The sequence below is a fragment of the Neophocaena asiaeorientalis genome, unplaced genomic scaffold, assembly GCF_003031525.2.
Source record: "Neophocaena asiaeorientalis asiaeorientalis breed wild unplaced genomic scaffold, Neophocaena_asiaeorientalis_V1.1 scaffold40, whole genome shotgun sequence".
Classification (NCBI taxonomy): domain Eukaryota; kingdom Metazoa; phylum Chordata; class Mammalia; order Artiodactyla; family Phocoenidae; genus Neophocaena; species Neophocaena asiaeorientalis.
Genome location: NW_020185335.1, coordinates 2,931,450 through 2,959,253, shown reverse-complemented (window position 1 = coordinate 2,959,253; position 27,804 = coordinate 2,931,450). Strand labels below are relative to the sequence as shown.

At 45.3% G+C, this 27,804-nt stretch overlaps 1 protein-coding gene across 1 annotated transcript; it reads right to left on the bottom strand.

Annotated features, from left to right (window-relative positions):
• Positions 1 to 61: 61 nt before the first annotated feature.
• On the bottom strand, positions 62 to 27,691 carry COG4 (component of oligomeric golgi complex 4). The gene is made up of 19 exons (XM_024735723.1): positions 27,520 to 27,691; positions 25,797 to 25,879; positions 24,981 to 25,095; positions 21,897 to 22,071; positions 20,234 to 20,427; positions 17,923 to 18,028; positions 17,240 to 17,397; positions 16,450 to 16,508; positions 13,999 to 14,132; positions 12,182 to 12,300; positions 11,455 to 11,621; positions 10,486 to 10,651; positions 6,344 to 6,406; positions 3,165 to 3,281; positions 2,466 to 2,558; positions 1,490 to 1,573; positions 1,186 to 1,287; positions 809 to 937; positions 62 to 587 (listed from the first exon to the last, which is right to left on the bottom strand). The coding sequence occupies exons 1-19, from the start codon at positions 27,688 to 27,690 to the stop codon at positions 453 to 455; spliced, it is 2,370 nt and encodes a 789-aa protein (XP_024591491.1). The 5' UTR covers position 27,691; the 3' UTR covers positions 62 to 452.
• Positions 27,692 to 27,804: the final 113 nt, after the last annotated feature.

The following is a 27,804-nucleotide window of genomic DNA, read 5'->3' as shown; positions in this document are numbered from 1 at the left end:
CAACTGATGGACCTGTCTTGCTCTGTAGCATCCAGCCCTTCCTGGAAACAGCACACTGGCATCTCTTCAAGGAGTATCTTTATTTAGGGTGATCATAAACATCACAGCCTCTCCTCGGAATAAACCTAATTCCTTAGGTCCCTAGATAAACCTAAGTCCTTTAAGACTGGCAGGGAGGCAGCCCATTTGCTGCAGTGTCCAAGGACGAGAGAATGACTACCCGTGCAGGAGACTGGCCTGCCCTGTCTTCCCCACCTAATTAGGAGCCAAGGGGGACCTACCTCACTTGGTGGGGAGAGACTGTCCCCCAAAGCACCCTGACAGGCCTGAGAACAGAGAGTGGACTGCGTCGGGGCCTTGTTTCCTGCTGCCAGCCGTGGAACAGTCTGGGCTGTGGCCACTTAGGGAATGGGCCCCAAAGTGTGAAGGGCCAGGTGGGGTCACCCTGGCAGCTACAGGCGCAGCCTCTTGATGTCCTCACTGCGGAAGTCTATGCGCAGAGCCAGCACCTGGCGTACTTCAGCAGGAGTGAGGCGCCACGTCAATGGGCCAGAGTTGGCGCCCCAGTAATCTAGGATCTCGGTCACCTACGGGGAAGAACAGAGATGAGTCAGCAAGGAGGGGCTATCTTGAGAGAAGGCCTTGGGCTCCACCACAGGCAGAGCAGGGGTGCCCAGGAAGAAGGTGGCCTGCAGGGCTGGGTTGCTGGTGGAGACTTGGTTTTGAGGGAGTGGCAGGGATTCAAATTTTGTCTCTGCCTCTCTTCCCAGTCACCTTTCCCTGGCTAGGCCAAGGGAGCCTTACATACCCGCTCCAGATTGAGGATTGTGGCCATCTGGGAGAGCCGGGCAAACTTGTCTCGGATGGTCCAGGTGGTCACCGTGGTAAGGTAGGCAATGAGTGACCTCAGTTCCTTGTCAAACTGCAGACCACCCAGCTGCAAGGGAACACGGGCCCAGTCACTGTTTAAGGTCTGGCCCTCTGGCCAAGCAGAACTGGCTCCCTATTTCACTCAGTGCTGGGCTGCAAGGCCAGCTGGGCCTCAGATGGTGCCTCAGCTGGCCCCACTGCCTCAGGGCAGGACTGAGCCTAGATATGCAGGGCCTGGGCAGACAGAGGGGACGGACTTGTCTTCCTTAGAGGGAAAGCAACAGAGCGGGGGGGCCTGTGCCTCCTTGACATTACCCGGTTGAAGGTGGACTTCAGCACCACTTTCTCCAACTCGACTGCGACAAGGCTGGTCATGAGGCTGGTCAGGCTGTCGTAGATGACTGGAGACAGGCTGGCCTGCAAACAGGTTAGGCATCAGCGGGAGTCCCAACTCACCCCTCTGCCTCCCAGGAGTCTTTCTCCTGTGGGAGTATTTCTATGGCCTGGGGCTCGGAAGAGCTTCCTGGGTTCCCAGCAGGAGTGTGATGAGAAGCCTCAGGCTGCTGACTGGGGCAGAGGTGGGTAATTCTATAGGCTGGTCCCAAGAGCCCCTGCTCACCTTGAACTCTGCCATTTGCTGCTCCAGATTAAGGATGAACTGTTGTACCCAAGGGTCATTGGCCTCATAGTCATTGAATTCTTCCTATTATCAGGAAGCAAGGTGGGTCACCAGGGGCGTCTCCAAGAAGGGCCATTCACCCCCACCCTTGTAGCTTATAACTCATCCAGCCTGAAATCAGCTTAAAATCAGGCTGGCAGAAACTGCTGCCATTTCTGCATCACACTTGTGACCAGCAAACAGCCCCGGGCTGCAGCAGTGGCCCACGCAATATGGCAAAGCTCCTGGCAGTTTATCCCCTCTTGTATCTCATGTTATACAGGAATGAAAAGATTAGGCTAGAGGGGCTTCCCTGGTGGTGCGGTGGTTAAGAATCCACCTGCCAATGCAGGAGACACGGGTTTGAGCCCTGGTCTGGGAAGATCCCACATGCTGCAGAGCAACTAAGCCCGTGCACCACAACTACTGAGCCTGCGCTCTAGAGCCCGTGAGCCACAACTACTGAACCCGCGTGCCACAGCTACTGAAGCCTGTGTGCCTAGAGCCCATGCACCGCAACAAAGAGTAGCCCCTGCTCACTGCAACTAGAGAAAGTGCATGCACAGCAATGAAGACTCAATGCAGAGAGGGAGGGAGAGGTGGGGGGAGAGGGAGAGAGAGAGAGAGAGAGAGAGAGAGAGAGAGAGGGATCCCAAGTCTATAAGATGTGGGGCAAAAAGAGCCTCAATAAATGAGAATGCATCAGGTCAAGGCAAACTCCCTTTAGGTGTCTTTTCGGAGCCCTCTGACTGCAGGAACAACCTGTTCTGGGAGGAACCACCTGTTTCTGGGACGAACCTAGCCTTTGAGCACAGGGGAAGTGGGCCTGAGAAATATGTAAGGTCTAGTCTGTTCAGACAGCTCCACTGCACTCTAGCTGTGGGCCGGGGAATGAGGGGTAATCCTGGGCTTTGTGGCCGTCCGTGGTCAGGCTGACCTCCTCGATGTTGTGGGAAACAGAGAGAAAGGTGTTGATCCAAGGCTGCACCTGCGGCTTGATGGCTGTGCTGTTTAGCTCCATCAGCCCTTCCTGTAGGACAAGGCAAAGACACATCAGACACAGAAGGCACATGCCTCCATCCCTTCCCTTTCTCCTGCTCTACCCATCCTTTGACTGTCAGGGCATCCTTCCAGCCATGAGGCTTTTCTGCAGGCCCTGTCTGAAGTCTAACAGAAATAATGCTAATCAAAGACTCCAGGAACAACTTGTTCCCTTCCAGATATATTCTGATTCAGGTCCAGGCCAGAGATGAGACCATGGGGTTGGTCTGTTAAACTCTAGAAAGAAGAGATTTCTGAGTGCCTGGTACTAGGCAGCACCTTCGGCTAAGGCCAAGCAGATCTCAGTACCCACATGGTTCAATTTCCTCTGAGGACCCTTCTGAGGGCTCCTGGCACTGTGGAGATTCTAGAGGACCAGAATGCCAGCTTGTCAACATGACAGCTGCACTGCTGAAAAACCTTTAGTCTTCAAGGGACTCACACAAGTTCAGTGGCTTGCACTCTGCTCCCTCGTGCCTCGTCTTCCCCGCCTCCCATTTCCTTATATGCACGAAGCCCATGATAAGCCAGTGACAATATTCTCAGAGCGAGACACAGGCCCATGATTCAGGCAGCAGTTGAACCTGGGGCTTACCTGCAAGAGGTCTCGGAATTTGTTGGACACGGCAACCAAGTCAGAAAGGCAGCTGTCAAACTTGGCCTGGGCCTGCTCCCCTCCAATGCCTTGGTTGAACAGCTTGGTGCAGTCACTCTAGGGGAAAACACCCAGCCATCAGGCTTCTGAGCATGCCTGGGTCATGGGCGTGTGAGGAGGGTGAAGAGGCCAACATGAAAGCAGCCATTTCTCCTATTCCAGCCTTCTCTGGGAGCAGCTCTGGTCAATCCGAGGCAAGAACCCTGGCTGGGTCTCAGGAAACCTGGATTTGATCCTGTGGCTAGTCATTTGGCTCCCACTTCCTTCTTTGTAATATGAGGGTATTGGTGTCAGGGGGTGTGAGTAAGAAACACAAATATCAGAAGTTTTCCACACCTTTAGAGTCAGGCATTCCTGGCTTCAAATCCTGGCGCAGCCATGTGTTAGTTGAGCGACCTTGGTCAAGTGATTTAAAGCTTCTGAGCTTTAATTTCCTTGGCCATAAAGTGGGAACACATTCCTGCTCCCATGGTGGTTTTGAGAGTTGGATGAGATGATGCACAAAGTGCTTAGCCCAGTGCTTGGAACGTAGTAGGCACTAAGGAGACACTAGCTATTGTAATAGGATCTGCTTTGTAAATAATTTGGTCTGGCTGCCCAGGGGATATTGTCATGACCATAGGTAAGATTTAAGTGTTTACTCTGTGCCAGGGCCCCAGTTTTAAGCTTTTTACTTTTATTAATTAAAGTACCTTTCTTATAGAGTAGGCACTATTATTATCCCTACTGTATAGATGAGGAAACTAAGGCACAGAGAAATTAATAACTTGCCTAAAGCCACACAGCAGTAAGTCGTGAAGCTGGGATTCAAGCTGGGAATTATGGCTCCAGGGCACCTGTTCCTAATCCCACAATAAGGTCTAGCTGCAGAGAATGCCACAGGGGGAGCTGCTTTGGGTTGGCAGAAGTTGCCTGCATTTCCTATAGCCTCCTAACAGTTGGTGCCATTCTGGCTACAGTAGGAGCAGCTGTGAGGAAGAGCTGCAAAGGGACTGATCTACCCGGGAGAGGTCCCTGGTCCCTGTGGCAGCTCCAATACTTACTATCTTTAACTAGCCTTTTAACCTCATCTGTTAAACGGATGTCACACCACCTGACCTGCCTATCTCAAAGGACTGCTGACGGGGTTGAGAAAGAATACATGTGAAATGCAAATCTAAGGGGGAGGGGCGATTTATGGGAATTGTTTTTCCAGCTCTTTGTTACCCTTCTTTTCATTCACTTGGCTAATTCTGCTGGCTCAGTTCTGAATTCCTAACATTTCCCAAAAATTTACTTCAAAATCCAACAGACTAATTAACGTTAAGGAAAAAGTCTGGAATACAGTCTAACGTGCCATGACTTAAAAACAACTACCTTGTTGAACACTTATAACGTGAGAGACACTACACTGCTGGTAGTTAGTGAATATTGCTCTTATTTTATTGCATTTTAAGGCCTTTTTGGGGGTGAATTCCTAATCTGGTCCAGTTTACACTGTAAACTCCCACCTGACTGCTCTCTCCGAGCCTCCCTCAGGAACCCCGTCAGCAACTAGGCCCTCTTCTCACGTGCTGGCTCCCGGCCTCCTCAGTCCGCCCAGCCCTAAAGCCAACACTCAGCACCAGCCTTGGCACTGAGCCCCATGCTTCTGTAGCCAAGCATCTTCCCTGGTATGAGTGTCCGCTGCGTAGGCAGGACTCTGGCTTCCCTCTTCTCCCAGAGGCAGAATTGGGGAGTGATGGAGAGCTGGGCTCTTCGTTTTCTAATACTTAATGAAGTGATTGCTCCATGTTATGTATAACTACTAATACAATCATTAACTACCACTGCATGCCACTCATGTACCAGGTGCTTTATATTCTTGTTCAATTCTCATAACAAACCTGTGAGGCAGAGAGCACTACCCCTGTATACAAAAGAGGAAACTGAGGCTCAGGGAGGTTAGAGAACTTGCTTCAGGCCACACAACTGGTCAGTGGTCAAGTGGGGACTTGAACTCAGGGGTATGTGACTTCCAAGCCCAAGCAATTTCCACTGTTATATGGCCTTCCTTAAAAAAATGACAACAGGGCTTCCCTGGTGGCGCAGTGGTTGGGAGTCCGCCTGCCGATGCAGGGGACACGGGTTCGTGCCCTGGTCTGGTAAAAAAAAAAAAAAAAAAAAGACAACAGCAACTGGATCTGTATAGGGTTAAGTGAACCCTATACCATCATTTCTTTTTTTTTCCGGTCACGCCACGCAGCTTGCGGGGTCTTAGTTCCTTGACCAGGGATTGAACCTGCGCCGTTGGCAGTGAAAGCACAGAGCCCTAACCATTGGACCACCAGGGAATTCACCCCATATCATCTTAATCTCAAAATTTATAGAGGGCTTTATCATTTTTTTTTTTTTTTTGCGGTATGCGGGCCTCTCACTGCTGTGGCCTCTCCTGTTGCAGAGCCCAGGCTCTGGACGCACAGGCTCAGTGGCCATGGCTCACGGGCCCAGCCGCTCCGTGGCATGTGGGATCTTCCCGGACTGGGGCACGAACCCATGTTCCCTGCATCAGCAGGCAGACTCTCAACCACTGCGCCACCAGGGAAGCCCGGCTTTATCACTTTTATAAAGTGCTTTCAATCCTGTTTTTTTCTCGGGCCAAGCAACAAACCCAAAGCGGGGCACCATGGAGATCTGTATCTTGTTTCACAGATGAGAGAACTGAAGCTCAGGGAGTTAAGGGATTTGTCCAAGGTCACATGCCAGGTATGTGCTGGAAGAGCTAATTTGAATTCTGATCTCCTAACTCATGGGTCAGAGCTCTCTCCATAGTTCAGAGATGTCCTGCTACCATGTCATTCACTAATGAATCCCTTCAAATGCTCTGGGGAAGAGCTGGCTCAATGCCAGGGAATGCCATCGCTCCCACCAGGGGGAGTGCACAGGGCTCACTCTCAAAAGCAGGCCTGGGGAGGCTACAGCCACTGCAAGCTGATAGGCAATCCCCTGTACCTCCAGTGTCTTCTACAGCCACTGCAAGCTGATAGGCAATCCCCCTGTACCTCCAGTGTCTTCTACAGCCACTGCAAGATGATAGGCAATCCCCCTGTACCTCCAGTGTCTTCTACAGCCACTGCAAGCTGATAGGCAATCCCCTGTACCTCCAGTGTCTTCTTCAAAGTGGAGATGTTTTCACTGCAGACTTCCACGTTGTTCAGGGTCACCTGGGAGACAAGGACAGAAGAATGTGACTTCCTGATCATTATTACTTGTACCCACTCCAAGGCCAGACTGGCTGACAGCTGCACTCCTGAGGCTTGGGGTGGGGGTGGGGGGCGCTAAGGACCACCCACACCAGTGTCATCAGGCAGTGGGCTCAGGTCTCGGTGGGCAGAATGGTGAACCAGGCTCGCCCTTTCTCCTGGGCTTGACACAAAGGCAGCGAAGCCATCTGACCTCAGAGGTAGTGACCCAAGGTTTCAGGTCTTTTTGTTCCATGTTTAGGCATGCAAGTCTCGGAGAAGTCCTTGGGCTCCAAACCTCCAAGCCCAGGTCGGTGATGCAACAGCTGACATTGATTAAAGAAATGCTTCCTGAGAGCCTACCACCTATGAGGCATTTTCTCATCATTAGTTCTTTGGCTCTGTTGAATACCTTCTTCAAAACAAGTATAGTTGACCCTTAAACAACGCAGGGGTTAGGAATGCGGTCCAAAATCAGCACGTAACTTAGAGTTGGCCCTCCGTATCTGCATCTGTAGATTCAACCAACTGTGAATTGTGTAGTACTGTAGTATTTTACCATTGAAAAAAATCCACGTATAAGTGGACCTGTGCAGTTCAAACCTGTGTTGTTCAAGAGTCAACTGTATCATCAAGCCAGCTCACAGGTGGAAACATGACTCCTAAGAAGGTGAAATAATTCACCAAGGTCAGTCAACTTTTGATTCAGCAAATATTTAAAGTGCCCACTATGAGCCAGGCACTGTTCTAGGTTCTGGGAAGAAAGCAGTTAACAGACAAAATCCATCCCCTCGCAGAGTTTACATTCCAGAAGGGAAGTCAATAAATAAGTGTCAGGTAGTGATAAATGCCATGAGGAAAAATAAAGCAGGGTAGGAGGACAGCAATTCAAAGAGTGACAGGATTAGAGCCAGGATTAGAATTTAGGTCTCCCCAATCTAGGCCAAGGGCTCCTTCCTTCATAACTCAACGGCCTTATGAGTTTGGTGCAGAAACACCAATCATAAAAAGCAGCATGTGACAAAAGTGACAATTAAGGTAAAAACTGCTATGGTCATTTAGAGGGAAGACACAATGTTTTGGTCCGAGGCATTCTAGGAGACTCCATGGTAGAGCAGGTAACTGAGTGGAACTTAAAAGGCTGGAACATAATTCTGATAGGAGAGGAGGGTGTGTACGTTTCTCCAACCCTATCGGCCTCCTCTAGTCCAGTCTCCTGTCTGATATTATCTTAATGGTACTTAGGATTATCTGATATTGTCTTGTTTGTTTCTTGCTTCCCTTTCCCACTAGGATGAGAGCTCCAGAAGGCAGGGATCTAGTCTGTCTTCTCTACAGCTGTATCTCTAGCATAGCACCGTCCAAGAGAACTTTCTTGATGATGGCAGTATTCTAAATCTGAACTGTCCAGTAAAGTAGCAATAGCCACGTGTTGCTACTGAGCACTTGAAATGTGGCTGGTGCAACTCAGGAGCTGGATTTTTAGTTTAAAATTAAATTTAAATAGCCACACCATACTGGGCAGTGCAGCTCAAAAACCTAGAACAGTGCCTGATATATAGAAGTTTCTTAATAAATATTTGTTGAATGACTGAATGAGTGAATGACTGTCTTCTGGAGAAAGGATAACAAGCAAATGCAGAGTGGCATAAAATCCAAAAAGGTATTTGGGGACCAGGAGAGTCAGTGCACAGACATGTACAGGGAAATGGCAAGAGGTGGAGCTGCAGAGATGAGTGAAGTCAGACTGGGAATTGGGAGCTATGCTGTCCTGCGGACAACGGAGTGGCACTGACGATTATTTAAAGCGGGTGAATGCCACAGGAGCACAGCTCTGGTTTGGGAATACTAATTTAGAGGCCTTGCGTAGGAGAAATTAGAGTTTAAGAAGATCACATTGCCTTTGAACTGGTGTTCTGGTGCCATGACCAGGAAGGCCGAGGTGAGGTAGGGAGGGGCTAGTATTTCAAGAGATGAGTCAGAAGCTTCAGGATTTCAGGGTGAAAGAAGAATCCCATAACCCCAGGGATTGAGATTAGGATGTCCCTCCTGTCTTCCACAAAAATACTGCCCTTGTCAGTGTCCTGCAGCTAATACTGCAAGATCATGCTGCTGACAATGCTGCTAAGACCACTTGCATGGTGGATGGATGAGACTTGAGGTCTTTCATTAGCATGCCACAGCACAAGGCTGCTAACATCGCAAGCTTCCAGAGAAATAACTGCACTGTCATGACAGCTCAAGGATGAAGGCCACAACATAAATGTTTCCAAGGCACTTGAGGGCATAATTAAAATCTGTCATGAGGGAAAAACGGATTTGAGTTCAAAGGGTATTGATTTCAAATACCAAAAACTTTGATGTCAAAGTTTCCTTGTACTGACAGTACTTGTAAGCATGGATTCACTGGGCTTATCGCTAGCTCATGGTGAATGATACATCAGCACTGTTGGGGAATTCATCTTGACAGCCAAAGGAATCAAGGTGACATAAGAAATAGGTCCTACAGTGGGAGTGATGACATTTTAAGTACTTGGCATCAGGAAAACCAGAAAACTGTCACCAAGCATTTAGCATCACCTTTTCTTGTTGGCCTTATCTTCTGGGCCCTCAAACAATGAAGCTGTCTGAATGGGAGCAGCGAATGTGTGAACACACAGCAGCCAGCATACTGGGAACTCGTGGAGCCAAGGGATGGAAAATAGGACTAGAGTGACAGGATGGATCACATTCTGGAGACCTTCAACAAACTGTCAGGCAAAGATGTCTAGTTTTGATATGGTAGGTAGCAAGGAGTCATTTCTGAGCAAAGAAATGAAAGAATGAAAATAAGTTCTATAAAAAATGAAATAGAAAGCAAACAAAATGAAAAATTTAAGTCAGTTCATGATCATATGAAGTTGGTTGCCAGAAATTTTGGCAAAGTTCTCTAAAGGTACTATATTTCAGAGGCAATAGTTTCTTGGAGTTCATCCCCTTTTTTGGCATCAACCATGACATCCTAAAAAGATAGAACCCATGCTCAGGGAAGATATTTTCAATGACAAGGAGAAAGTAAGGTTTCCTAAATAGACTTCATTGGATCTGTCTGAGGACTAGTTACTGTGGGCTCCCCTGCATAGGGGCAAAGTAGATATTAACATGTTTAGGCTTCTGTCTCTGAAAGCAACATCTTAACTTTTTTGGTGTTATAGGCCCCTTTAAGAATGATAAAAGCTAAGGACCTTGCTTCTAGAAAAAAAAAGTGTATACATTTTTGCATCCTACCCCCAGGTGTTCAGAGACCCCATCTGTGGACTGTTGACTGAGAGCTCTGCTGTTGGATGCTTCCGTCAGGTCTCTGAACCCCAGGAGCCAAGCAGACTCAGAGCCTGGCCAGTGTGGGGGTGGAGCAGAATGACCTCTGACAGTGCTGTACCCACACACGAAAAGACACCATGTGCCAGAAACGCCTGATCACAGGCCCAGGGCTCATCGGCATTCTTTCTGGCTCATCACAAATTGGTTGTTACCCTGTATAAATCCCTTTGTCCTTCCACGATTCTCCTTCCCCAGCTGTCACACAATGGTAAGACTGCCATTCTGTGTAGCAGGACTTTAAGAAGGTCACCTTTCTGAGGAAGCTGAGAGCCTGAGAAGTACGCTAGAAAAGCAGTTTGGTAGGCCTAACGGGTCAGCCCCAACCCATATTGTAGGATGTCCTCAGGGAAGTAGTCTGGGGGCCTGGCACAGATGTAATCCAAGCTTGATACTCAGTGGAGCCCCTCAGCAGCTGGGTAGTGCTCTTGGGAATAAGCGCTGGGGAGAGCTGAGGCGCCTAGCCTTCCAGGCAGGGAACAGTGCAGTGCATGTCCCGGCTCGGGCTGCTCTGAAATAGGTCCCTGGGTAAGAAATGGTTTCACAACCTTCTAGGAGGAGCTTTCCTTAAAGGAGGAGTTTTCCTTGTATATAGACACTGGAGGAAAAGCCTCCAGTTGAAGGCTTGTTATACTGTGGCTTAGAGGTCACAGTTCAACCCCTTGAGATAAATTGAGCAGCTCCCAATCTGTGGGGCTACCTACCAGGAAGGACAGCTTGGCCTCATCAGTGCTCTCGATGCCTTTAGTATCAAATTTGCCCTGCTGGAGGCTGCTATGCATGATGTTCACGGCACTTGTCACCCCACGCTGGATGTCCTGAAAGGTGGTGGCTGGGAAGCCCATCCGCAGCTTGTTACACAGAACGTCCCTGGGGGGCAGATTGGCATATGAGGATTGACAGCACTCAACCTGGCCTCCAGTTCAGCATCACCAAAGGGCTCACTATCCTGACCCAGAAGCATAAGTTGCTCTTTCCAGGGAATAACCAATCCTTGAGATCACCACACGAGACGCTTAGCAGCCAGGGTATGAGAGGCCAACACCCTCTCAAAGGCACTGGTATGAAAGAATACAGAGGAGACTGGCCAACTCTTTACTCCCTATGAGGCTTTCACTTAACGCCACTGAGCTCCAAAATACTCAAGAGAAGGCAGTACAGCTTAGTGAAAGGCAATACCGTGTAAGAGTTGAGAGAATAGGTTTTGAATGTCACACTCTACTCCATATTCTACCATTTATGAGATGTGTGATCTCCCTGAGTCTGTCTCCTCATTTACAAAAGAGAGCTAATGGTTCCTACCTCATAGGGTCGCTATTAGGACCGAACAGGAGCAGGAAGTTAGCACAGTGCCTGGTCTGTAGCAGTGATAATTATCATTGTTAAAATTACAACTACTGCCCTCATCTGAGCTGCTTGGTCTCTTTCCTAGGTCTGAGGGCCAATAACTCCTCCAATCCAGTCCAGGGAACACAGTTTTGGCCTATAACATATCTGGTTGCTGTACAACTGCCTGGAGTCAAGGATGTTGTGCTACGGATGGGAGCTTATATCCTGTATAGAACTGAACTACAATCATAAGGAAAAAAAGGAAGAAACAAAATGGGCCTCAGGAAGCAACCACAACTAGGACCTTTTTGCCTCCTAGAAAGCAGAAAGGGTGTTAACTGTACCTGAAGTCAGACTCCAGCTCTGTGGTGGCGAGGTTGATCATGGCACAGAGACAGTCGATGCTGGAGCTAGACAGAGCCCGCCCAACACACTTCTTAACAATGTAGAAGACATCATCCACCATGCTGGATGTCAACTGGCCCTTCTCATAGGTGTCCAGAGCCACAGCCTACAAAAAAGGCAAAGCACCCAATGAGGGCCCCAGTTCTGTATGTCACGGTTCTAGATGGTTCTGAAACAGGCCCTGGCTCTGCTCCCTTTTCTGTACCTTGTCTGTGTTTTTCCCAACATAGCTTATTCTGGTCACAGCTTGGTGTGGTTCTTCCTTGCCAAAATAGCTCACTTCCCTACTGATCACCACATTAGGAAATTAAGTATTTAGGGCGTTTGCCTTGGGAACATCTGTTACGTAGGTTGTAAGACACCAGGCAAGGCCCTTCTTTCCCAAGGCTCCTCACTCACATACCTCCAGAGAGGCAGGGAACAGGTAGGTTCCCTGAGGAGCTGAGGTGTTCTTTTGTGATCCTTGGGAAAGAAGTCCCAATTGGGTCCACAAAGAGCCTGATCACACCAAAGATACCCTCTAACTATTCAAAGCAGTACACTCAGTCTGCATGCAAGGGTATTCTCAAAGCAGGACCAAGAACTATGACATGCCTCGGCCTTTCCCTTCAGCCTGGCTTCTTGGACAGGAAGCCCCAATTCCCAGGGATGTGTCCTCTCTCCTACCTTGTTGACAGTCTCCCTCATGAAGTATTCCTCCATGGTAATATACAGACCAATTAGCTCCTGCATGGTGCAGCTCAGTAGGCAGTTATTGAGGAGTTTGTCCAGGGACTTCTGGTGCTCTAGGAGACAGCCAAGAAAGGAATACTCACTCTTCTTCCCCAAGGGAAATGGATCATTTTTTTCAGGTCCCTTTCTAATCTCTGTTCCAAATCTGTACATGATTTACATGGTTATAAACACAGTACCAATAAAATTTTGTATTCTGCTTAAAAATTATACCACAAATATTTCAATGTTTCTACATGGCTTAGTTCTTCTTTTTAGCTTACTTATTTTTAATGGCTGTGATATCTTATCATGTAGATGTTCTGTTTTTAGACACCTGGGTTATTTCCAAACATTTTGCCATTATTAGAGATAACTGAAAATCATAGTCATTGGAGATTTTAGTTAATGTTATTGTACAAAGAAGTTTTTACTTCTTTTCCATTATTTCCTTAGAATTAACTGGTAAGACTCAAAAGACGTAAGCTTCCAAAGCCAAAGACTAAAATATATTGGGTACAGACCATTTCATTCTCTAACCAGTGCTATCCAACAGAATTTTCTGTGATGATGGAGATGTTCTATATCTATTGTCTAATATAGTACCACTATTAAGTACTTGAAATGTGCTTAATACGATAGAGGAACTGAATTTTAAATTTTATTTACTTTTAATTAAATGGCTGTGGCTTCTGTATTAAACAGTGCAACTCTGAACACACATGGCTATTATTATAACAGCAATAAGCACAAAACTCTAAATGAGCATGAATCCTCCTTTAAACACCAATTCAGGGAATTCCCTGGTGATTCAGTGGTTAGGACTCCGTGCTTCCACTTCAGGGGGCATGAGTTCGATCCCTGGTCGGGGAACTAAGATCCCAAGTCACGCAGCGTGGCAAAAAAAAAAAAAAAAAACCCACCTGGGTCATATAAATAATTCCCTTGCCGTGTATTATTGATACAAGCCATGCAGAATGCCACAGATGTTGGGTCAGTTTCAGGTCTCCAGTTCAGGGAATCCTGCCTATACTCAACCAGTAGGAATTAAATGGTCTTCTTAAAAATGTGGAGAGTCAATTTGTCCATGAAATAGGACCATGGCACACCTTTTTATTCAACATATTTATCCCTTCCAAAATTGCGACTGGAGGAACTGGGAGACTGAGGGAGGGAGTGAAAGGCTTTCTTTATACCATGTACTCTTTTTATATACTCTTTATACTACATATTCTTTTCTCAATATTATACCTCAGTACTCCATTGAGGTATAATTTATATACCATAAAATTCATGTACAATTCAATGATTTTTTTTAGTAGTTCTATAGAGTTTTGTAACAATAGCCACAATCCAGTTTTAGAATATTTCTATCACTCCTTTAAGTTCCCTCATGAAATTATGTATATTTTTTTGTTCTATCTACCTACCTATCTATCTTGTGCACATATCACCTACTTAAACACCAATCCCTAAATCTGAGCTGGTGAGGAAGCACAGTGTGGGGAAAAGAGCAGAGGAAAATCATTGAACCACTCTTGCCTTTAGCTTTCCTCATCTGTAAAATGATTAGATGGCCTCAAAGAGCCAGTCCAATTCTAAAATCTGGGAAGTCTAGATTTCCTCCTGGGAGTCAATTTGTCCACAGACACTCCCCCCACAGACTAATAAGCCCCAATTATTTCCTTATTAAAAGATCTGTGACTTAAGTATTACAAAACAGAGCCAACTATACCCCAACCCATCCCAGAGAACATGGGAAATGCCTTTACCTTGTTTTACTTCTTCTGAGGCCATGGAGTCCCCCACCTCAAAATCTGAGCTGATTCTTTTCCTGAGGAAGCGTAAGTACAGCTCACTGCGGGCATTCATCAGGGTGACCTCAGTCAGGATAGGATCCAGTTCCCTGAGACACATGGAGCAGAAAGAATAAGCAGGACACTGGATTCCTTCAGATATAAGAGCTACAGGGAAAACATAGTCCCAAACTCCCCTTCCCCCTGGGCCCAGAAGGGTCAGCTCTGCCTGATGGACCTCCTGGCTCTGCTGGTCCAATTATAATCAGAGACAGCTGTCAACCACATATCCCATTTGCATGTTTCACCTGAACTATTCACCCCCTAAAATCCTGCCAGGGCTAAATAAGAGATTGGGAGACGTATTTTTGTTAGTGGTTTAAAATGATCTATTAGTAAAAATTATCGATGCTTCATGGGAAAGAAATCACACCTTCCTAAGTCCTCATGTAGCTGTGCTGGGATTTTTTAGGGTACGTCCTTAAACTATGTCTCACACCCATTCATCTATCCAGATGAATAGCCAAAACAATCTTGGAAAAGTAAGGACTTGGAAGACTCACACTTCGCAATTTTAAAACTTACTACAAAGCTACAGCAAACCAGACAGTGTGGTTTTACTGGCATAAGAATAGACATACAGATTAACTAACAGTCCAGAAATCTCGATGTTTATGGTCAACAGATTTCCAACCAGAATGCTAAGACAATTCAATGAAGAAAGAGTAGTCTTCTCAACGATTGTGCTGGGATAACAAATATCCACATTACCAAGAATGAAGTTGATCCCCTCCCTCACATTATAGAAAAAATTAACTCATTTTCCACACTGAAGTCCAAGAAATCTTTTCAAAACATAAATCTGGTCATACCGTAATCATATGATTTCCATAGCTCTTAGGATACAAGACACTGAATGGCCTGACTCTAACAACCCCACCAGGTTCATCTCATAGCAGGCTCTTGCCAACTCTCTGCACTTCAGCTATACTGGCCTTCTTTGGGTTTTTCAAATACACAGGGTCTTTGCACGTGCTTTCCCTGCTCTACGTGTTACACATTTCACCTCTTATTCCTATTTACTCTTTCTGTGCTGCACGGCATGCAGGATCTTAGGGATGGAACCCAACCAGGGATGGAACCCCTGCCCTCTGCATTGGGAGCATGGAGTCTTAACCACTGCGCCACCAGGGGGTCCCCCTATTTACTCTTAAAGTCTCATATCTAAGGTCATTTCCTCACGATTTTTTTCTTGAACTTCATCAGCTTAGGTTACATCCCTTTATTACATGCTTTCCTGTACTCTATGCTCAGTATGTTGTAATGGTTAACAGCACCAACTCTAGACTCAGACTGCTTGGATTCTATTCCTGGCTCTGCCACTTTCTAGTTGAACAACCTTGGGCAAGTCACTTAACCTCTCCAGGCTTCAGTTTCCTCATCTGTAAAAAGTGTTCACGGATTAAATCAGTGATCTTAACTGGGGGCGACTTTACCTCCTGGGGTAAATTCGGCAATGTCTGGTGATATCACGCTACCAGCATCTAGTGGGTTGACGCCAGGGATGCTGCTAAACATTTTACAATGCACAGGTAGTTCTCCACAACAAAAAAATTACCCAGCCAAAACGCCAATAGTATGGAAGCTGAGAAACCCTAGATTAAATGATTTAATATTGGTTAAGTGTTTAGAACAATGTCTGGCAGACAGTACACACTATATACATGTTAGCTGTTATTGTCTACTTTATAGACCATAAATGCCACGAAAAAAAAATTATGTCTGTTTTGTTCACTTTGCTTTCTGACATATCCCCAGTACCAAGGACCAGTGCCTGGCACATAATATGTATACAGTAAAAATTTACTGATTGAATGAATACACTTTTATGTTTGGCATTTCTTTTAATAAGCATATGTTACTTTTATTAGAAAAAAGTAAAAGTTAAAAATTTTAGCGTAGTAGTTACTTTTGGGGGAGGAGAGTCACTTTGGGGAGTTCAAAAGTATTGGTAATGATCTAGCATTCTTTACAAAACACAAATATGTTGTACATATGCTTTTGTTTGTATGTTATATTCCATTTAAAAGAAGAGTCATAGGGCTTCCCTGGTGGCACAGTGGTTGAGAGTCTGCCTGCCGATGCAGGGGACACGGATCCGCGCCTCGGTCCAGGAAGATCCCACATGCCGCAGAGCGGCTGGGCCCGTGAGCCATGGCCGCTGAGCCTGCGCGTCCAGAGCCTGTGCCCCGCAACGGGAGAGGCCACAGCAGTGAGAGGCCCGCGTACCGCAAAAAAATAAAAAAAATTAAAAAAGAGTCATAGATGTAGTATTTTTAAAACATAAACCACATTGTAAGAGAGCAGTCTCTGAATGATACTTGATTACCAATTCAAACTCCTATGGGCTGAAGAAAAGCGCATTACCTTGGTTCTATTTTTTCTGATGTAGAGTTTCTCATCAAGTTGCTCTGGACATGCCGGAACTGCAATATACCACAGAAATGAGAATGCTCTTCCCCTCCCTCCTTCTTTCTGCCCCTCGCTGGTCACTCCAAACTTCTGGCATAAGTATGTTTAGGTTTAGTCTGTTTAACAGACAAGCCAAAAGTAGGCTCTCAGGATGAGGAGCCAAAGACTTCCTTGTGATTTATAACGCTAACATTCATCTCTGTTATCGCACTTAAAAGTGATGCTAGTACTGTTCCAATGGACTATTGTCTAGAGTCTCCCAGAGTTCTAGAAATAAAATTGTATGGGGCTACTCCTATTTCTAAGTCCTACTCCTACTTTATCTGCTCAAAGGAATGGACAAACAAAGTTCTAAAAAAGCAAATGTTACACCTTTAGCACTTAAGGAATGAAGGAGAAATTTGAGACAAATTACTTAACACTGAATAGGACCTTAAGAAGTAAAATTCCATTAAATCACTAGAAGGCACTGTTGTACATTTTGTGATAGAGAAGTGGTCTAACGTTTCTGTTGTGTTCCTTTTAGGAAGTCCTTTCTATTTCCTTCTCAGTCATGTACTGAGGCCATCATTAACTTGACAACACCTCAAGTCCAAAGTAGCTGGTGAGAGGCAAGAAGCAGGCCAGTCTGCATTTGCCATTTTTCTCCTAGCTGCACCTTTTTTCACTCCCCTCCCTAATTTATTCTATTCAGCGTTGCTCGCTAATGCTGCTACTAAACCACCTATAAGCCTCCCCTGCTCACCTGCTGGTGGTAGTCCCTCTGCTTGATGAACTTGTCTACCACCTTCTCCACCTGTCTGTCACATTCCACCTGCAGATATTTTATCAGGGTATAAAGTCTCCCTGGGCCATAATAGGTTTCCACTATTGGTTGATGGGTCTCTACAATTCGGGCAATCCCTAGAAGGGAAACAGTGAGAGGGTTGTATTCCAAATATTCTTCCCACAAGATAAACTCCTTTCTTCCATCCAGGACTGACCTGGGGTCTAATTCAACCCTTTTTGGCTGTTTTACTTCCCAAAATGAACACAAATTGTACTCGTCAGTGCCAGGAGTTGCTAAGCAAATCTGTCTATTAAATATGCACAGTGCTTAGTAAACCAGCAGGCATTTGATAAATTATACTAATAGTTTCTACAGGAGCATCTTTGGAAATAAGCATCACTCTTCCCTCTCTTATTTTGGGGTTAAATTCACTCTTAGAGTTTGGGTCTCGAGGACTAGGGAGAATCAATACATCTGAGAGACGCTAACTAATCTTTGCTAATCAGGTACTGAATTGGGAAGTTAATTCTCCAATAAGTCAACACATAGCAAACCATAGGATTAAATTAAAGGCATCAGGCTAGCGAGGAGAAAAGAAAGGCTAGTGATGCAGGTGTTATAAGTGTCTCCCGTCTCCCGAGAGTGGAAAAAGGGCTTGCCTTCAAACAGAAGAGTGAGTGTATCTGCAAAGATGACTGCAGCTCTTCGATCACTCATGTCTGTCCCTAGAACCAACAGTAGATTCTCCTCAGCTTTACTGGCCACCTGAAAAAGTAGAAAATCCACACATTTTTTTTTTAAAGGTTAACTGCTCATATTTCTGTTTTGAACATATATACGCACATATACGCACAAGAGAATGCTAAAGTTATTTTTTCAACTTTTTTTTTTAAATTTTATTTTTGGCTGTGTTGGGTCTTTGCTGCTACGTGCAGGCTTTTTCTAGTTGCGGCGAGTGGGGGCTACTCTTCGTTGCATTGTGCGGGCTTCTCATTGTGGTGGCTTCTCTTGTTGAGGAGCATGGGCTCTAGGTGCATGGGCTTCAGTAGTTGTGGCACGCAGGTTTTAGAGCATGCAGGCTTCAGTAGTTGTGGCTCATGAGCTCTAGAACGCAGGTTCAGTAGTTGTGGCGCACGGGCTTAATTGCTCCGCGGCATGTGGGATCTTCCCAGACTAGGGATGGAACCCGTGTTCCCTGCATTGGCAGGCGGATACTTAACCACTGCGCCACCCAGGAAGTCCCCACATATATTTCTTAGACCAAAGGCTAGCTTCAGTTTTCCAAAAAGACCTCCCATTGGCTTTCTTTTTCCCTTGATGCTTGAAAGCCTAGGCAGCACACAGGAACATCCCTTGGGGGCTCTGGGTTGTCCAGGCGTCAGGGAAGACAAAGAACTTAACACAGTTAACTCTTCTTCCATTCAGAGGTATAAATAAAGCTTTCCTTTTCTTTGATAACATCTACAGTCATTAAACTGGGGAGAGAGTCCCAAGTTTCAATAATTGTTTCAAAGTATAACTCAAAGTTATTATTAATGGTGCTTCGTTGAGCAGGGGAAGGAATCTGGGTACTTGGAAGGGATTTTTAAGGGATTAACAGTAGAAACCATTTCCAGGTTTCAGATGGCAAAGTACTGATTAAAAAAAAAATACTGATATAAGAGTACCAAAGGGACTCCCCTGGTGGTGCAGTGGTTAAGAATCCGCCTGCCAGTGCAGGGGACACAGGTTCGATCCCTGTTTCGGGAAGATCCCACGTGCTGTGGAGCAACTAGGCCCTTGTGCCACAACTACTGAGCTTGCGCTCTAGAGCCCATGAGCCACAACTACTGAGCCCACGTGCCACAACTACTGAAGCCTGCGCGCCTAGAGCCCATGCTCTGCAGCAAAAGAAGCCACCACAATGAGAAGCCTGCGCACCGCAATGAAGAGTAGCTCCCACTCGCCACAACTAGGGAAAGCCCGTGTGCAGCAATGAAGACCCAATGTAGCCAAAAATAAATTTAAAAAGAAAAAGTCCCATAAAGCAGTTATATTTTATTTTTAGTTAATTAATTTTTAGAATGGGTAAAACATACTTAAACATTCAAAAGAAACAAAGGAGTGTCTGGTGAAAAGTAGTTCTTCATCTTACCTATGTCTCTCGGTCTCCTAAGTCTCCTCTTGAGAGGCGACCACTGTTAACCATTCCAAAAATACCCTATGTTTATATAAGCATACATTTTTACTGCCACTCCCTTCATTTTAAACATGAATAATTGCATACTGTTATTTAACTTAACCAACCACATGTTAGAGAGTAAAATGTGTCAGCACATATGGAACTGTCTCATTTTTCTTAATGGCAAAATAATGTTCCATTATATAGAATTGAGGGGGTGGGGACAGGATGCACTGTGACATATAGTTAAATAACAACAACCCTGTGCACATATGCCTACTGATGTTTGCTTCTGTCCATCTAAGGATGGGCTGGGCGGAGGCGGGCTGAGACTAACTGAAGCCTGTTTCTTTTTCAGTTTTAATCTTAAGTGACCTCACCTGCTTCATCTCAATTTTTGAGACGTACGCCTGGGTTTCCCCCCTCACCACCAAGTCTTATTTTGAGACTCAAGCTTGGTTATGAAGTCTTAAAACCACTAACCAACTTCTCTGAATGCTCTTAAAAGAAGCCAGTCCCTGGTTGACAGCCTGGAAAGGGTGATTCAGCTTGTCAGAGAGCCTGCATTTTAATTTTTCTATACTTTCACTTGGTCTGTTGGAAATAAATGTACAGCAGCAGATGCCCAGACCATGCCTGATACACAGTAGACTGGAAATAGGTAAGTGTTGAATGAATGTATGCATCCAGTCCTGCCAGGATACAGCAGAAAAGGGGAGTCAAATCCAGAGGTAAAAAAGTATCCACAGAAAATGTATCCATCCAGTGGAGAACTGTACATTATCCTGCCAAGCAATCAGGAGTCATACCTGCTTGCAAAGGTATTCTGAGAACTTGCTTAGTCCCTCCTCATGCAAACCCAGCAGTGGGAAGATCTTGAAGAAGCGCTCCACCTGGGGCAGATCCCCTTCCTTAGTGGCAATGGCAAACTTCTCTGTGACAATGGCTTTGAGACGCTGCTCAGCTTCCTGCAGCAATTTCAGGTTGGCATCAATCATGCTGCCTGCACAATGGGGAGAAAATGAGAATTAAGGTAAAGAATGGTACTATGTAAGGTATATGCCACCTGGTCTGCACATTCCAAAAATATGTAATGAGCACTTAGTGTGTGTAAGATGCTGTACTAACAATATGGATGATTAAGAGTAGGGCTTCCCGGGCTTCCCTGGTGGCGCAGTGGTTGAGAGTCCGCCTGCCAATGCAGGGGACACGGGTTCGTGCCCGGTCCAGGAAGATCCCACATGCCACGGAGTGGCTAGGCCCGTGAGCCATGGCCGCTGACCCTGCGCGTCCAGAGCCTGTGCTCAGCAATGGGAGAGGCCACAACAGTGAGAAGCCCGCATATCGCAAAAAATAAAAAAAATAAAAAAAATTTAAAAAGAGAAGGGCTTTCCTGGTGGCGCAGTGGTTGAGAGTCCGCCTGCTGATGCAGGGGACATGGGTTTGTGTCCCGGTCTGGGAGGATCCCATATGCCGCGGAGTGGCTGGGCCCGTGAGCCATGGCCGCTGACCCTGCGCGTCCAGAGCCTGTGCTCAGCAATGGGAGAGGCCACAACGGTGAGAGGCCCGTGTACCGCAAAAAAAAAAAAAAAAGAGATGAATCAGCCATGATCCTATTGTCAGAGAAGTTACAATCAACTGAACAAAATAAGATTTGTATGCAGATAACTGTAATAAAATTCAGTGTATGGTTAAGTGTCATAAGAAAGGTGCCACAGTCACATATCTGGTTGAAGTAATCAGAAAAGGCTTCCTAGAGATGATATTCCATCTCTCAAAGACGGGCAGGATTTTGATACCTGAGCAGGGGGAACATACATTCCAGGCAAGGGGAATGAAATGAGCAAAGGATTAGAAACAGAAAGATGCAGAGTATTGCAGATAGTACATATCCTGGTATATAGAGGAGCTCAATAAATGTGTGCACAATGGATGGACGCGTAACTGAATGGCATGAAATAAGGCTAGAAAGACAGAGTGGGTTGAGATCATAGAAGGCCCAGAATACCAAGCTAAAAATTTAATTTTAAATTAAAAAAAATATATATTTATTTATTTGGCTGCACTGGGTCTTAGTTGTGGCATGCGGGATCTGGTTCCCTGACCAGGGATCGACCCCGGGCCCCCTGTATTGGGAGCATGCAGTCTTATCCACTGGACCACCAGGGAAGTCCCTAATTTAAATTTTATAAGCAGGCAACATGGTCAAGTGTAAAGAACCCACAGGTAGTAGGCCTGGATTCAGTTTTCTTTTCCGTAAAGTAGGAATAACAACCTCTGCCTCGTGATGGTCTAGGACCTACACAGGGTCTAGTACCAGACAAGGAAATTTCCTAACAGATGTCCTTTTGCTGGTTGAGACTGCCTAGTTCAGATTACAGATGCTTGTACCTAAACTAGAAATTACAGATGTTTAAACTAGATTACAGATGCTTGTAACTAAACTACAAATCAACAGTTTGGGATGCCAACCTTCTTTGCCCTGTCGGCTGAGCTCAATGACTGACTTGTCCAAGCACAAGTAGCGATGAATGTGGGCTGCAGCCTGCTCATAATCTTCATTTCTCAAAGCAGTCTGAACTCCATCCATGCAGAACTTCAAGTCCAAGATGTCATCAGCTCTCTGAATGGCCTGATAGAGGCGATTCTGCAAAAAGACCTGGTGGTTAGAAACAATGTCCTATTCTTTTAAATATCTCTCTCCAGAAGGTAGAGTTTCAGGGGCTGAATGTGATTAACCAGACGTCCTTTTCAGCTTTCATTGGTAAACTAAAAAGCACCACCACTACCACTCACAAAACTTGTTGACGATGGTCAATACTACTGATGGGTATCACACAATTTTATTTACTTGATTGACCAGGTCATTTATTTTAATGGAAGTAGGAACGGGGATAATCCATATTTATATTTGGCTTATACTGTTTAATTTATAACACAATCAAAATGTATTTGACTTTTTGGGGACATGATATTGTAAACCAGGTAATAAAATATGCAAAATACAGGAAAAGTATTTTTGTTTTATTTACTTTTCATATATTATCTTTATCAGTATTTCATTCTTTTTGTAAAATTTTTATTGGAGTATAGTTGATTTACAATGTCCTTTTTTTTTTGGCTGCATTGGGTCTTCGTTGCTGCATGCAGGCTTTCTCTAGTTGCAGTGAGCGGGGGGTGGGGGGGGCTCTAGGGTTCACAGGGTCTAGAGCACGGGCTCAGTAGTTGTGGCACATGGGCTCAGTAGCTGTGGCTCGCGGGCTCTAGAGCGCAGGCTCAGTAGTTGTGGCGCACGGGCTTAGTTGCTCTGCAGCATGTGGGATCTTCCCAGACCAGGGGTCAAACCCGTGTCCCCTGTATTGGCAGGTGGATTCTTTTTTTTTAAATTTATTTTATTTTATTTATTTTTGGCTGCGTTGGGTCTTCGTTGCTGTGTGTGGGCTTTCTCTGGTTGTGGCGAGCAGGGGCTACTCTTCGTTGTGGTGCGCAGGCTTCTCATTGCGGTGGCTTCTCTTGTTGCGGAGCACAGGCTCTAGGCGCGCAGGCTTCAGTAGTTGTGGCACGTGGGCTTCAGGAGTTGTGGCTCGTGGGCTCTAGAGCGCAGGTTCAGTAGTTGTGGCGCACAGGCTTAAGTTGCTCTGTGACATGTGGGATCTTCCAGGACCAGGGCTCGAACTCATGTCCCCTGCATTGGCAGGCGGATTCTTAACCACTGCGCCACCAGGGAAGCCCTGGCAGATGGATTCTTAACCACTGCACCACCAGAGAAGTCCAGTATTTTTGTTTTAAAGAAGCAAGACATTTAAGAAAACTTTAATATGTGAGTTGGCAGCTGTGTGGCTATAACGTTTCATGGTAAATTATTTTGGCAGAATCTGAACAAATAGATAGGGAATTGTTATGCTATTTCACAGGGGCAATCTGAGGCTGGGACTGACTTGTTCAAGAACCCAGATCCTGTGCTTGTGCTCAATACAGCAGCTACGAACCACCTGTGGCTAATGAGTGCTTGAAACGTGACTAGTCCGTGAGGAATATCCTGGTGGTCTAGTGGTTAGGATTTGGCGCTTTCACTGCTGTGGTCCAGGTTTAATTCCCGGTTGGGAACTAAGATCCCACAAGCTGTGTGGCATGGCCAAAAAAAATAAAATAAAAATAAAAACTTTAAAAAAAAGAGGTATAAATGTGGCAATAAACTGTATCTTAAAAAAATAAAAAAAAAGACAAGAGGGCTTCCCTGGTGGCGCAGTGGTTGAGAGTCCGCCTGCTGATGCAGGGGACACGGGTTCGTGCCCTGGTCCGGGAAGATCCCACATGCCGCGGAGCGGCTGGGCCCGTGAGCCATGGCCGCTGAGCCTGCGCGTCCGGTGCCTGTGCTCCGCAATGGGAGAGGCCACAGCAGTGAGAGGCCCGCGTATATGAGTAAAATACATACTGGATTTCAAAGACTTAGCACAAAATAAGGTAAAATATCTCACTGATACCGTTTCATAGTATTTCCGATATAATGGGTTAAACAAATGTTATTTTTAAATTGTTAAAATTATATTCACTCATTTCTGTTTTGCTTTTTAAAAACGGTCACTGGGAAATTTTGCACCACATGTGGGGTTCATATTAGATTTCTTTTCCAATCTGAATGACTTTTATTTCATTTTCTTACCTAACTGCCCTGGCTAGAACCTCCAGTACAATGTTAAAGAGTAGCAGCAAGAGCTAACATCCTTGTTTGGTTCCTGAACTTGGGGGGAAGCACCTAGTCTTTCACCAATAAGTATATTAGCTGTGGGATTTTCACAGACGCCCTTTATCAGGTTGAGGAAGTCTCTTCTGTTCCAAGTCTATTGAGTATTTTTATCAAAAGGGGTGCTGGATTTTGTCAAATACTTTTTTTGAGTCTATGAGATGATCATATGGTTGTTTTTTTTTTTAATTTTACCTATTTTTATTTTTGGCTGCACTGGGTGTTTGTTGCTGCGCGCGGGCTTTTCTCTACTCGAGGCGAGCAGGGGTTACTCTTCCTTGTGGTGCACGGGCTTCTCATTGCAGTGGCTTCTCTTGTTACGGGGCATGGGCTCTAGGCACGCGGGCTCTGTAGTTGTGGCACGTGGGCTTAGTTGCTCCGCGGCAACTAAGGGATCTTACTGGACTAGAGCTCGAACCCGTGTCCCCTGCATTGGCAGGCGGATTCTTAACCTCTGTGCCACCAGGGAAGCCCGATCTTATGGTTTTTGTCCTTTATTCTATTGATATGATATGTTACATTCATTGATTTTCAGAGGCTAAACCAACCTTGCATGCCTGGGATAAATCCCACTTGGTCACAGTATAGTCTTTTTTTTCATATACTTTGCTGGATTTGATTTGCTAGTGTTTTTGAGGATTTGTATGCCTATATTCATAATAGCTATTGGTCTGGAGTTTTTTTGTGAGACCTTCGTCTGGTTTTGGAATCCTGCATTAGGTTTCTATTGGATGGTGCTACTCTAATTTCTAACGTGGTAGCTTCTCTACTGCCCTCTACTAACTCAAATATCAAAAGCTCAACGGGATTACCTTGGCCAGGTCAAGCTGACGGACTTTGCTGGACACATTCTCAGCTAGGTTGCAGGTAAAGGTGATCATTCCAGCTAGCTGCTTTGCATCTCCTTCAATCAACTGCAGGTTGGGACTGGAGACACACATTGTCAGCACACATATCCATAGGAGTAGACAGTAGAAGAGATGGAAAAATTTTTTTTGCAGATGGAGACTACGTCTTCTACTTCTTTTGTACCTCCCTACAACTCTTAGCTCTGTTCATTCTATTCACAGCTTTCTCTCAAGAGTGTTTTAGTGAAAACTCAGGCCTATACTTAATAATAAATTAATTTCAATAACTATTAAAGACACCCCTAAATAAGTACTGCCAAAGAACCTATTTAGATTCCAAGTGTTAAGTGAGCATAAAATGCACTAATTAACAATCTAAGAGGATGATGAAATCAAAGAGCAATTTTTATGACTAGAAAATATACAAAATATGTAAAAACAGGGGTTCTCAAACTTGAGCCATATATCAGAACCACCTGGTATGCACATTAAGCTGGAGAGTCTAGGGCCCCACCCCCAGAGTTTCTGGTATAATAGGTTTGCGGTGAGGTCCCAAAATTTGCTTTTCTAACAAGTTTCCAAATGTTGATACTTGCTGGTCCAAGGACACTTTGAGACCAGCTTAACTATACCCTTAGGTAAACACTTTACCTGGAGGTAATGCTCCTTTTCAATTCAAACTCAACTTGCATTGTATTAACAGAATGTTAGGAAAAATAATAACCTATCCAGTGGACCCTAATGGAATTAACAATAGGTCTTGCTGAGATGAAGACTCACCCCATCCGGTGGAGAGTGACCATTTTACTTTCAATGGTGTTTTGCTGCTCTAAAAGAGCGTCCAGCTCTCTCTCCACCACTTTCTGAAACACAGAGAAACAACCTGTCATTAGCATGATCAGAAGGAACCTTAAGAGTTATCTAATCCAACCACTTAGCTGAAGGGTAAATCCCATTTCAAATGTCTTCTTTCCTCTCACTAAGCTCCTCTAGGACTTTAACAAACAATACTTCATTTTTGCACTTACCATATTACATAATAATTACCTTATGTGTATCTATCCATCTAGGAGATGAACACAACAAAGGGAGTACATAAACTTTTATTCAATGTCATTAGCACAGTGCCTAACACAGGAAGGCATTTAAAATATAAAGGCTCAAATAAACAAATGAAACTTCTAGAGTGGCAGTTATACAAAGTTTCTTCTAGTGTATAGTCAGTAGCCAGAAGCGATAAATATAATTCTCTCTCAGCCAAGGCATTTATTGCACTACCTTAACTAATGTAACCTTCTTATGCTTGAGTTTCTTCATCTGTAAACTAGGGACAGTAATATATACCCCATACGACTGTTGTGTGAGCCAAACAAGAAAACACATATAAAGTGCTTAACGTAGCATGTCGCGTATGGCTCAACAGAAGACATAAGTATCAGCTATATGTTTCTACTGAAATAGTCCAGTAGGATCCAGAGGAAAACATGCCCTTGACAGTCATCAAATACAAATACAAAACTAATATTGTTTGTTCTGTTTGTAAGACTGACTTAATTTTCCCCCCCATTCATTGAATGCAAGCTTAGTACTGAACTTTATAAAGCACATCTTGCTGAAAAACGTATTAGAAGCTGCTAGAGTTGGTATAAGTTAATATTATATTTGAAAATTCTCAAGATATCAATGACCACCTCTGCTCCAGTATGAAATTGCCTTTTGTGCTCAACCTTAATAATAGTTTGGTTTAGGAAACAGCTACTAAACTTCTAGATTAGAGTTTAGATCTTTCTTCTGACTGGCAAGGAGCCCAATGGCATTCAAAATTGTATTGACATCATCAAGTCGCACGGAAAAGTAAAGCAGCCTGCAAGGAATGAATCTTCGACAGAATATAGCCCATGCCCCTCATTTGACACCACGCAGGGGCACAAGAGATGAAGTGACTTGTCCAAGATTAGAACAGTTGTGCCTGAGTCTTAAAATCTCAAGCTTCTATAAAGCCCTGCATTTAACTGAAACACTAAAATTACACCCCCAAATTCATTCCCCACAGGAGGAAATCTTAAAACGCATCAAGGTTATTTGCAATGATTTCTCGCTTAAATGAGATAATGGGGTAAAAGGATTTCGTAATTTTTAAAATTGCTAAGCCGTTGCAAGAGAGCCTTTACTCTTATTTTGAAAAGCAAGCGAGTCGGCGTATACCCTCAAGTCTAACTTCACTCTGGCGGAGAAACCTAGAGATTAAGGGCCAGGGAAATCAACGGGGGAGTGGGGGCAGATCCCCTAGATGACAGGAAAACATGCTTGGGGGCATGAGACCGAGTAAACAGAGAAGTCAGGTCGCCCCAACTACACTCAACTACACGCTTGCTTCTCGAGTAGGTGCTTTTTTGTTTCCTCGGCAAGAAGAGACCTTCCCACAGCCTGAATTTCCCAAAACTGACGGCTCCTAAGCCCACTGCCCCTGCATCCTCTTGGAAAAAGAAGCTCAGCCCCCCACCTCCTCGCCGCAGAGCCGTTGATACACAGCTTCCAGCTCCTGCAGCTCGGTCAGGGAGCGAATAAGCTCAGTGGAGATTCCCGAACAGCTGCCTCCTCCCACGCCGTCAGGCGGCGGAGGCACCCCTAACAGCCTCTGAGCGGAATCGAGGTCTGCCATCTTGGTCCCCATTCCTCGCTTCCGGCCCCGCGAGGACCCCCCCCCTCCACGGCTCGTTGGCGCTCCACGTCTTTGGGGCTGCCCACGGCAGTGCCCAATGAATTTGTAGATTTTTGGGTTTTTTTT